This window comes from Camellia sinensis, chromosome 11 (genome assembly GCF_055761805.1).
Source record: "Camellia sinensis isolate YWXY chromosome 11, ASM5576180v1, whole genome shotgun sequence".
NCBI lineage: Eukaryota > Viridiplantae > Streptophyta > Magnoliopsida > Ericales > Theaceae > Camellia > Camellia sinensis.
The window spans coordinates 60,007,638-60,020,309 of NC_138971.1; the positions used below are offsets into that span (position 1 = coordinate 60,007,638).

General features: G+C 36.1%; 2 protein-coding genes across 18 annotated transcripts in view; one reads left to right on the plus strand and one right to left on the minus strand.

Moving 5' to 3' along the window:
* Window positions 1-12,672, minus strand: part of LOC114301643 (protein NUCLEOLAR COMPLEX ASSOCIATED 4) — a 131,526-nt gene that overhangs the window by 52,551 nt on the left and 66,303 nt on the right. The gene's annotated exons all lie outside the window — the stretch shown is intronic.
* LOC114299806 (DEAD-box ATP-dependent RNA helicase 1) overlaps window positions 1-12,672 on the plus strand; it is a 158,395-nt gene that overhangs the window by 10,827 nt on the left and 134,896 nt on the right. For 5 of the 16 annotated variants that reach the window (XM_082894001.1, XM_082893997.1, XM_082893998.1 and 2 more), the window contains exons 4-5: window positions 2,648-2,825; window positions 8,876-9,063. In XM_082894001.1, the coding sequence (XP_082750127.1) occupies window positions 2,648-2,825; window positions 8,876-9,063 (366 nt within the window). Of the gene's footprint in view, window positions 1-2,647; window positions 2,826-8,875; window positions 9,092-10,364; window positions 10,570-12,672 lie in introns of those variants that run through there. The other 11 variants (XM_082893993.1, XM_082893994.1, XM_082893995.1 and 8 more) reach the window with 6 other exon arrangements.

Below are 12,672 nucleotides of genomic sequence, written 5' to 3' on the forward strand. Positions count from 1 at the left end.
GAGTGGAAACATGCCATGATAGAAAAAATGAAAACACTTCGTAAGAATGGCACTTAGGAATTAACTGAGTTACCTAAGGACAAAAGACCTGTGGGATGCAAATGGGTGTATTATGTGAAACATAAAGCAGATAGTTCAATTGAGTGTTACAAGGCTAGACTGGTAGCAAAGGGCTTTATTCAGACTTATGGAGTAGACTATCAAGAGATCTTTGCACTAGTGGCTAAGATGAATTTAGTCATAGTACTTCTTTCTCTTGCAGCTAATCTGGATTGGTCACTTCATCAGTTTGATGTAAAAAATGATTTCTTACACGGTGATCTAGAAGAAGAGGTGTATATGGACATCTCTCTTGGCTTTGAGGACCATCAAACAAGGTTAAAGTATGCAGGCTTTTGAAGTCATTATATGGTGTCAAATAGTCTCCAAGGGTTTGGTTTGAGGTATTCACACAGGTTATGCTCCGATATGGCTTCAAACAGAGTCAGACTGATCACACTTTGTTTGTGAAGTATTCCTTACATGGTAAGACTACAACGCTCATTGTTTATGAGGATAACATGGTGCTTACTGGAGATGATAGTGAGGAAATACCCCGGTTGAAGAAATATTTAACAAACGAGTTTGAAATCAGTGTTATTAAAGGTGTGCCTAGGCCTAAGTCCCATCTAGGCCCAAGGTTTGCGCCTTGTAGTGTTCCAAGCTAGGCGATTTCGATAAGGCACGTCTAGGCGTGCGTCTAGGTCCAAGTCCCATCCAGGCCCAAGGTTTGCGCCTTGTAGTGTTCCAAGCCAGGCGACTTCAATAGTACCTAACTGGCCCAAGGCTTGCGTGTTGAGGGCTTTTTTTATTTTTTTTTATTGTTGCTTTAATTGGTTTTGTTTAAAATCTGACCATTGATTTAATATGGTGTAGCTACAGAAGATCCTCACATTTATTACAGATGCCAATACATTGGGCATTCAACCCCAAATCAATGACAGAAGAAAAATTAGCCCTAATTTCTAATCTCCAAAAAACACTAAATGTTTAACATTTCATTTTGTTTATGCTAAACCCTAAATTATTTACTTGTATTAAATTATATATTTTTTTCTGTGCAAGGTGCGCCTCAATTCGGTGAAGCATGCGCCTCGCCTTTGCCCCTTGAGCCTAGGCCCTAGGAGACGTTGGCGCCTTGGTGCGCCTATCGCCTTTAATAACACTGTTTGAAATAAAAGACCTGGGAAATCTGAAATATTTCCTAGGTATTGAGGTTGTCCGGTTCCAGGATGGAATTTTCATCTGTCAGAGAAAATATGTTCTTGGCCTATTGAAAGAAACCGGGATGATTGGGAGTAAAACTTGTGATACACCACTAGAGCCAAACCAGAAGCTTAGTGATGATAGTAGGGGAGCTATTGTTGGCAGGGGGAGTTATCAGGGAGTAATGGGTAAGCTCATTTACTTATTCCATTCTTGTCTTGACATTGCCATGGCAGTTAGTGTGGTTAGCCAGTTCATGCATGCACCTCACGAGACACACTTGGCTGCAGTAATGTGCATCCTTAAGTACTTGAAATACTCTTTTCCGGAAAAGAGTATTTTTTTAAACATGATCATCTTCGGGTGGAAACTTATACAGATGCAGATTGGGCATGATTAGTACTAATGGAAGGTCTACATCTGGTTATTGTACCTTTGTTGGAGGTAATTTGGTTACTTGGAGGAGCAAGAAACAAAATGCAGTCGCCCGGTCTAGTGCAGAGGCCGAGTTTAGAGCCATGGCACAAGGTGTATGTGAACTCTTATGGGTCAAGTTGCTGCTAAGTGATCTGGGGATTAGTCATATTGATTCCATGCGACTTTACTGTGGTAATAAGGCTGCTATTAACATAGCTCACAATCTAGTTCAGGATGACCGAATGAAACATGTGGAGATTAATCGCCACTTCATTAAGGAGAAACTCACCAGTGGCACTATATGTACTCCTTTTGTGAAGTCAGCTGAACAACTGGCAAACATTCTCACCAAGAGAATTGGAAGCAAACCATTCTATGTGCATGTCAAGTTAGGCATGAGAGACATCTTCGTACCAGCTTGAGGGGGAGTGTTACAATAATATCTTTGATTATTGTGTATTGATTATTCTATTAGCTGTTATTTCCTTATCCTGTTATTTTCTTATTTGTGCCTCCAAGGCTTCCATTGTAAGTTACTTATTATCAATATAAAAGGGGATAATTGTCTAATCATTCCCTAAGTTTTTCTCTCTCAAACAAACAATAGCAACTGTTGGTTTACTGGTGAATTGCCAGTTATGGTGGTCTTCACTCTTTAGAAGCCATGATAAGAAACGATTGAATGTGTGTTTCATACTCTTGAAACTTTTGTGGTCTAAGCAATTTGTATTGGAACCCACATATTAGTCTAATACCATACTGACACTTAACAATTGTCCACTAGGGAATCTTTGAGACTCATGGACGCTTTGATCTCATTGTTTTACCACTGGATTAAAGGTGGGGAGTTTCAGATCCTTGTAGGCATTTGTGGAGACTTAACTTTTTCTTCAATTTTCCTGTTTAATTTTTGTCCAAATGTCTAGTGAAGTATTTTCCATGTGACAGTTAGCTTGTACTAACAATTTATTTTAATTTGTTGTAGAGGTGTTGAAAGGGGATTTAAGGGCAACTCTTATCCTAGGCTTGTGAAGATGGTTCTATCTGCCACGCTAACCCAAGATCCATGCAAGCTTGCCCAGCTTAATCTGCATCACCCTTTGTCGTTGACAACTGGGCAAAGACGTTATCAGCTCCCTGAACAACTAGAATCTTTCAAATTGGTATGATCTCATAACTATACTAGTAAATATGTAATACTTTGTATAAATGCTTTTGGTCATTTTCAAATCTCGTGGGTTGTACTACTTTTTACTGCATTTGCATTTTGGCTGTGTGATTCAAATTAATGAGATGAGTTGAGCTAAGTGGTGGGTAGCTCAAGTTTGGCTCAATGAAATTGAAACTTAAGCTGGAGCTCAGCTCATTTATTTTATGAGCAATCTCAGCAGACCTTCTAGTTAATCCAACCTTGGCCCGAGCTCGATAGGCTTGGGATACCTGATAAGCTTATTGAGCTGAATAGATTAACAAGTTAATGATGGTGCTTGGCTTGTTTATCTCATGAGAAATCATGGGCTAACCTCTGATTGAGCAAATCATGGCCATACTTAAGTAGATAGATTTGTCTTGCAGCGCTTATTGGGTGTGTAAAAAAGACCTGCAATGGCAGAGATGGGAACTTTACAAAGAGCAACTTCTGTCGAAGTTTGAGAATAAATTAGAGTCTCGACGCCTAATGCATTAAAAGAAAACAAACTTATTATTCATTATTCAGGCACCAGGTACAAAAAACTATTTCTTTTAATGCATTGGGAGTCAAGATTCTAATTATTCCGGCACCGTGTATGAAAAGCTTGCAATTTAGAAAGTGATGCTGCTAAAACTTATCATTTTCCTTGCGTGCTGATCTTTTAAAAATGGAGTCATAATTCTATTCATGACCCAAGGTTTTAAATCTAAATGTCTATTTCAGTTGTTGGTTATGTTTAAAATAGAAGCAAAATCTGTATTCCTGAACATTATTTGTTGAAATGGTTGTGAAAAACTGAAACCAAGGCATTGGTATGGCTTGAGATCATATCAAAGATGTTCAAGTTCTTGAGTCTGTTCAAATGTACATCCTTAATTGGGTGATCTGCTTCCTTTGTTCTGATTAAATTTAGTATGACTTGTCCACCTTTAATCTCATTTTTGGCATGAATTTTTATGCTTACAAAAATCAAATGGCACATCAAATTTATTTAAACAGATGGGTATTTTGTTGTTATGCCTCTTCTTATTGTTTTTATTTTTTATTTTTGGTTTTCATTTAGGTTATCCTCTTTTCTTTTCTTTTTTGGGTAGGATTTGGCCTAAGCTCAATAACTCACAACCTAAGTTTCATGCTTCTTATATTGCTATAGTTTTATGATTTGATAATCATTGAAGAGACTATTGTGCTAAGAGTAATTTTTATTTAGTTTTAACATACAACATTTTGTATAAGATTGAATGGAGATTGGTTAGCTAGGAACTATGAAGCACCACCACTTCAAAATAGGTGCCGTAGCCATGTTTGAGACACGAACATGGCTGGAATAATGATGGGAGAAAACATTTTCTATAAGACTTAATGGAGATTGGTTAGTGAAGAACTATGAAGCACCGACACTTCAAAATAAGTGTTGTAGTTGTGTCAGAAGCATTTTTTTAATAATATTTTTTGGGGGACACGTTGGGTCATACTTTGAGACACAACGGGGTCATTTTAATTTTTCAAACCTAATTTTGAGGGTTATATTATAATATTTGGAAACAGCAGAGTTGAATTTAATAAAAAAAAATATAAAACTCATATCGAACCATTGACAATGCAACATAGATCTAAATACAATTGTGAATTTGAGAGAAAGGCTTCTAATAATTTCTGGAACGTGTAATGCAATGTAACACAAATCTAGTATTTGGCTTATTTAAATCTAGTTTGTTTGTGTTTTTCTTTTAATGCCAGTTTTATTAATTTTGGCTATTTGTGGATGTATTACTAATATAAATAGCAAATAAAATATATAATTTTTTTTTGACGTATCCTATCGTGTTCATGTCTTAATTGTTTTTGAAATCGCCATGTCTCATGTTTGTGTCTATATCTGTATCCGTGCTTCCTAAGTTAAGAATCATCGACAGGGACATGTTCACATGTAAATTTTCAAAAAATGCAAGACATGACACATAAAAGACATGCAAAAAAAAAAAGAAAAAAAGAAGTGTATGTTATATATATGATTATTTAATGTAATGTAACATAACACTAACTAAAATTGAAATAACAACATATTCCTTAACATAATAATCACAATTACAATTACGCTAGACCATCCTATAATATAACAAATTTATAGCTACAATCACAATAGTGTATCTTATTACATAAATTAGGTGTGTTCACCAAAACGTGAAACCCAGCCTATCTGACTAGACTGCCCGACCCGATGAGCAGCGGTCGGTTGCAATTTGTTAAAATATAATTTTTTGGGTATTGGTTCAATTAACGGGTTTAGATATTTGGGACCCGTTGAAACCGAACCGACTGAATATATATTGTAAAAATGTTACCTTGCCTCCTATCAAGTTTTTATTGGTCTTGGGGATTGCACATTATCTGCGTGGCACGTGTGTTATGATATCTGGAAAACTCTCAAACATGTTTCTCTTTTATCTAAACGTCAATCTCAAAACTCTCAACTACTTTATCTTTTTTTTAGGCATTGTATCTATCCTTCTCTCATTCTCTCTCTTTCCGTCAACAAATTTCTCTTTTTTCCATGTATCTCTCTTTGTTATTCCCTCGTTCTCTCTATTCTCTCTCACTTACTGTTAACCACTTTCTCTCTCTCCCATGCATCTCTCTTTCCCTCATTCTCTCTCTTCTTCTCTCTCACTATTCTATCAGATATTCAATTGTAACCCTAAACTCCAAAAACCTTACTGTCTTATGATATGAATATCCAAAGGGAAAGCCCTATTCCTTTTCATGGTCGATGACCTTCAAGCTTCATCAATGATGGATTTATGAATTTTTAAAGTTGATGGTGACTTCGTGAATGTGTAGGAGTAGTATCGATAGAAGATAAGTTGAGAAAGAATAGATTGAGATGCTTTGGTCATATACAACGGAGACCAGCAGAGGTAGTAGTGAAGAGATGCGATACAGTGACGGTAGATGGTAGTGTTAGAGGAAGGGGTAGACCTAGATTAATGTGGACTAGTGTAGTAAATAGAGATATGAATCTTCTTAATTTGACTAGTGAAATGACCTTGGATAGAGTCGAGTGGAGAAGGAGTCCTGCGGCCGATCCCATTTGATGGGACTTAAGGCTTGGTTTGGTTTGGTTTGATTTATGGTGATTTCGTTGGGAATACGCATCAAATGATTGATCTTGAAGCTTCGAGAACGATGATGGTAAAATTGCAGATGGTTGGATGCGGTAGTGATGTCAATTGATTTAGATCTATTGATCCTCAAGTTTAGTTTTTATTTTAATTTAAGTTTTTTTTTTAGTTTAGTTAATTTTTTTTGGTATACCAGAATCATGTTTATATGGAAGTGTTTTTTGTTCTTCTTTTGGTCATTGAATCTGTTGAATCTTGTGAATCTAAAATTGCTTTTCCAATTGTTTTGATATTTGGCTTTTGTAATTTCGAAACCCGTTCGAATCCGACCACCAAACCAAAGGAGATGGATGGACAGTTTCGAATTAACATGCGGTTGGACATGATTGAACATGTTTCCAAACCAAACAATTTTGATCAAGTAGCGGGTTTGAGTCAAACCACACCTGACTCGACCTATGAACACCCCTAACATAAATGTAAGGGTTAATTACCCTTTTAGTCCCAAAGTATCAAGTTTGTGTCATTGTTGTCCCTAGTGATTAAATTGTGTCGATTTAGTCCTCCACCTAACTTCATTTTAGATGACGTTAAAGTTGGGGGTAAATCTGAAAATTTGATTAAAAAATTACTCTTTAAGTTCCTAAAGTCAGCAATCTGTGACATTTTGGTCCTTAATGTTTAAATTGCGTCAATTTAGTCTACAATATATGAAAAGTGTTTCGATTTGCTCCCCTACGTAATTCCATTTTCTTCTCCCTTCTTGTCTGAACTAGGATAAAATGTGAAAAATGATAAATATTAAATACATATAATCAAAATATGAAAAAAAAGAGCCAACATCTTTGGAGGGAAATATTCTCACTGTGGTAAGAAAACGTAACTTTTGCGATGCCCAAAAAAAAAAAGAATTTTTTTTTTTTTTTGGGTTTCCCAAAGCTTACTTTTTACAATGAATGAGATCCTCGTTGCCAATTTTTTTCGTCGAGAAGTTTTTTGGGGACATTGTTTAATCACGATTGTACTGCATCGTCCAATATGTTTTGATATATATAGGAACATATTATATATACTTATTGGATGACATGAATATTTCCCTCCAAAGATATTCTCTCTTTTTCCTTTTTTTTTTTTAGTGTTGCTATTAGCACCACCTTTCTTCTTTGGACCCTCCATCTATTTTATTTTTTTTAATTCCAATTTTATCCAAACATAAAGTTACATTTTTATCCTCATCCTCATCCTCATCCTCAATATTCTAACCCTAATTTTCCAAACCCTAAACCTAATTTCCCAAACCCTAACCCACTAACATTTTCACCACCATCTCCACCGGCGATCACCACTACCACTGCCATTGTCGTCGGTGACCTCTGTCTCTCTTGCATCACTTCTTTATCCGTCGTGAATCGCCTCATTTATCTAGGGTTAGGGTTTTGCAGGTCTCATAATCTCTCCAGCAATGGTAGCTCCTCCGGTTGAGTTCGTCCAGTGCTTCGGCCGAAAGAAGACCATGATCTCCATCGGCAATGAGAATCCATAGATTTGATCATACGAACTAAAGAAAATCAAAAAATACATTGCACGATTCGTTTTTATGATCATCTAATCATCGATTCAGCTCGGTGAGCTCAATCTGAGGGAAGATTTGTATCAGAGATCGAGTTCAGACAAATAAGAAGAGTTCGAAATCAAACCTCAACCGTAGGATTGCTGCGACTGTCAAAGATCTGTCATGCATGGACGGATTGGATCGTCGCCATGGATCGTAGTTTAGATCTGCTGAGAGAGAGAGAGAGAAACCAGATCTGGAAAAAAAAGGAAAAGAAAAGGGGTTGTGGTGGTCGGAGGTTGTGGAAGGGTGGTCGTCGGAGGGGTTGGGCTGTCGGTGGTAAGAAAATTGCAGAAAAAAAGTTGGGGGTCAAAAAAGATAAGGGGTATAGTTGGTATTAAAGTGGGGGTTCAAAGAGAAAATGGGGGGATTCATTTTGCTGGGTGGGGGTTCAAAAGAAATTTTTTTTTGGGGGGGGGAGGGAGGCAAAGTAAATAGGTAGGTGCTAATAGCAGCCCTCTTTTTTTTTTCCCCACTTTTTGCTGATATGTATTTTATGGTTTCCATACTTTACCCCTGGTTCAGATGAAGAGAAACAAAATTAGATTGAAGGATCAAATTATAAACTTTTTACTAAATTGACACAATTTAAACACTGAGGACTCAAATGACACAACTCTTATTATGGGGATTAAAAGAGTAATTTTTTAATGGGCAAGTTATGATGGTAGTCCCTATGCTTTGGTTCTTGTGTCATTTTGATTCCTATAATTTCAATTGGCTTGGTTTTGACCGTGAATTTATGATTTTATCTCAATTTGGTCCAATTGATTATAACTCTTAGCATTTTTTTTAATGAAAAATATGCACATAAATGTCATGTGTTATATTTTTAAGGGCAAAATTATAAATTTACTAAATTCAGTGAGTTAACCTCAATCAATTTAGTGATAATTTTTCGTAAAAAACACTAACGATATTATCAATTGGACCAAATTGACACAAAATTTTAAATTAAGGGTCAAAATTGAGCTAATTGAAAGTGTAAGGACCAAAATGGCACAAGGGGTAAAATGTAAGGACCATTGGTGTAATTTGCCCTTTTTTAATTGAATTTTTATATTTACCGTTTGCTTTAACGGCATCTACAAATGAAGTTTGGTTGGGGGACCAAATTGAGACACTTTTTATGATTAAATTGTGAACTTGAAGAGGGATTTTATCTGATTGGTCTGTTTTTAAATGCGAAATTTAGTTAAACTTCACCTTCCAAACAATTGTTATTCTTCCCCAATAAATTGTTGCATGGATGTTTCATGAGCATTTTCCTCCCAATCTTCTGTGCAGATATGTGAATCAAAGCATAAACCCTTGTATTTAGTAGCCCTTCTCCAAACATTGCAAGAGGAGAAGTGCATTGTTTTCACATCGTCAGTGGAGTCAACCCACAGACTCTGCACCTTACTGAACTTCTTTGGTGATTTACAAATCAAGATCAAGGAATATTCAGGTCTTCAGCGTCCGTTCGTAAGAAGGTAATATCTGAGTTAGTCTACTTGATTGGTAATATTTATACATGTAGTTCACTTTTAATTCGTTCATTTCTATATGCACGATTAAATTCATGTCCTGAATCGTGGATTCTTTTATGTTATAAAACATAATGCATGTGGTCCACATGAATGGGGTGGACTAAAACACGACAAAGTAGCCAAGGACCAAAAGGGATCGTATAATTGTTTAATTTTCATAGCTGTAGCTAATGAACGCCTGAAGTCTGACTCTTATAAATTGTTTAATTTTGTATTCAAGAATTTACATGGTCAGTCTACCCAATATTAGGTGCTATTGGCTATAAAATACTAGATTTTTGTGAGCATTGTGTATCTGCACACAGGGCATGAGCAATTTTATTCAAATTCATAGTATTGAGAATTTGATTTGCTTCACTTTTTGTGTGTATAAACGCGCGCGTGTGTGTGTCCATACGCATTAGCTTGTGTACAAGAAAAAGAGTGATGTTTTGGATAGAAATATGGCATTTTAATTGCTAACTAAAAGAAGATGAAAGGTTTCAATTATATGGGTGCTGGTCTCTTATTTGAATTGCTTTCCACTTGAAGTAGAAACTATCAGTCAGGTTTAGTATAACTTAATGTAAATGATAAATTATTATTGTCAGAGCTTTCATAATTTATATTGGATGACAAATAGGGAGATAAAAGAACATTAAATTATATGGACTGCCCACATTTTGTTACTTAGGGTTGGTCTAGAAAGTGTCCTTTTAGCTAAAATACAATGTGAAAAAAATTGATGTGTTTGGGAATGACTTTTTAGCTTTTTACAAAAAAATGTGCAAAAAGTAGAGAGAATGAGGAGCCTTTGACTTTTTTATGTCTTTTTTGGCCTTTTAGCCTTTTTAGTGTCTTTTTGACTTTTGGACTAAAAACTTCACTTCCCAAACGCACCCTTATGTTATGTTTGGTTGAGGGATTTGGAAAAAAAGGAAAGGGAAAAATGCGTGAAACTATGTAAAATGTGGGTATATTTTATTCACATTTTACTTACTTTTTTCTTTCCCTTTCTAAATCCCTTCCCAAATTCCTCAACCAAATACAACATTAGTATCATGCTGTATAAACGGTAGGTTAGCAAGGCAAAATTGTTCTATGGGAACAGCAGTTCTTTAACTTTTGAAGAACATGTCCAACCCTTGGCTTCTCTTATTTCCGATTTTCATCTGTAATCTTTCATGCTATAAAGCTCGAGCTTAATCATAAATTAGTCTAAACTAGATTCAAATCTAATGAGAGTGATTTTTTTTTTTCTCTAGCAAGACATTGAGGGCATTCCGGGAAGGGGAAATACAAGTACTTGTTTATCCTGATGCAATGACTCGTGGAATGGATGTTGAAGGGGTGAGAAATGTCATCAACTATGATGTGCCTGCATATATAAAGACATACATTCATCGGGCTGGGAGGACTGCAAGAGCGGGCTAGGCAGGACGTTGCTTTATGCTTCCACGTAAAGATGAGGTATGTTGTCTGTTTAAAGTGCGTGGAGGAACCTTTTTTTTAGTTGAAGAATAAAATTTTGCCCATTTTGTATCGTTGGACTTTTGGGAACGGTAAACCAATTTGTTGAGCAATTTTGGATTTTTATGATCATTTTTTGCTAGAAAGGAAGTGTGACAAAGGCTTTTGTCTAGAGAGGTGTCTAGGAGGCTTCTTGTTCCTCTAGTTGTTTTATATTGCATCCCCTTCAATGCTTTCTCTAATGAACTTTTCATTTTCACTCCCTCTATCTTTGTGACGCTATACACGTGGAAAAGTGATGTTTCTTCAAATCATATACTTCATTTTTCATTTGTACAAGTATAGAAAGTATAAATAACCATTTTAGTGATCAAAGACTTCAGTTGGGTATTGTAGGTTGTTTTTATTTTGGTGTGGAAATCATTCCATTGTTTTTATTTTAGAGTGGAAATCATTCCATTTCTTGGTTGGACTCTTGTATTGTTAAGCTGAGATGGGAGCCAAGTAGAGCAAACTGAGGTCACTTGACCCCAAAGAAACTCTCAAAATATTCCAATATTGTAGAGATTTTGCAGGTTTTTTCATTTTTGAACATACTAAGATTTTGAAGCAAGGATGCGTCAATTTTAAATATTAAAAAGTGAGTTACCAATATACACAATTGCTTTTTTTTATTTATAGTTCCTTCCTTTAAATTTTTTCATTCTTTTGTACGTGTTAAAAAGTTGAACCTCACTCTAACTATCCATACCTCATCCTATGATGCAAGTTGATGATTACATCACAATGGAGGAAAGAAGTAGGAGTAGTTTTCCATTCTTGTAATGGTTAATCTTTCTTAAACCAAACCAAACCAAGTCTTAAGTCCCATCAAATGGGGTCGGCTATATGAATCATTCTTCTCCACGCGGTCCTATCAAAGGCCATTTCGTTAGTTAAATTAAATAGATCCATATCTCTATTTACAACGTTAACCAACGTTAATCTAGGCCTACCCCGTCCCCTAGCACTTCCATCTACCGTTATAGCATCGCATCTCTTCACTATTACCTTTGTTGGTTTCTATTGAATATGACCAAATCATCTCAATCGATTCTCTCTCAACTTATCTTCTATCGGTGCTACTCCTATCCATTCCCAAATACACTCATTCATAATTTTGTCTTGTCTAGTCTAGTCTTGCCACACATCCACCTTAACATTCTCATCTCAGCCACGCTCATTTTATCTACATATTGTTTCTTGGTTGCCCAACACTCCGTCCCATACAACATCGCTGGTTTAATAGCCGTTATATAGAACTTACCTTTAAGTCTAGTGGGTATTCGTTTATTGCACAGTATCCCAGACACACTTCTCCATTTACGCCATCCCGCCTTAATCCTATGGGCCACATCCACATCAATATCCCATGCTGTTGTGATAATTGACCCTAATTAGCGAAAATGTTCACTCTTGCACAGTTCTTGGTTCTCAATCCTCACTTCTCCTCTGCTTTCATTGTTACTGTTACTATTTTCACTCCATGTACTCTCTCTTAGTTCTGCTTATCCAGAATCCAACTTTGTATTAACTCTTTCTCTAGTCTCATCCACTAGCACTATATCGTCTGCAAAAAGCATATACCATGGCACGTCATCTTGGATATTTCTCGTCAACTCATCTCTAACTAAAGCAAAAAGATAAGGATTTAAGGTAGATCCTTGGTGTAACCCTACAGTGATAGGAAATTTATTTGTCTCTTTAGCAGGCGACCTAATAGTGGTCACAATCCCTTCATACACGTTCCCAATCACATCGATGTAACCTTTTGCCACCCCTTTCTTCGCTAACACCCACCATATTATATCCTGGTGCACTCTATCATATGTTTTCTCAAGGTCGATAAATACCATATGAATGTCTTTTTTTCTTTTCTCCATACTTTTCTATCACTCTAACCAAAAGATAGATCGATTGCATTATTGACTTGCCAAACATAAACTCAAATTGATTTTCTGACACCTCTTTTATATCTCGTAATTGGCGTTCTATCACCCTCTCTTACACTTTCATTATATGACACATTAGCTTGATTCCTCTATAGTTGTTGCAATTCTAGAC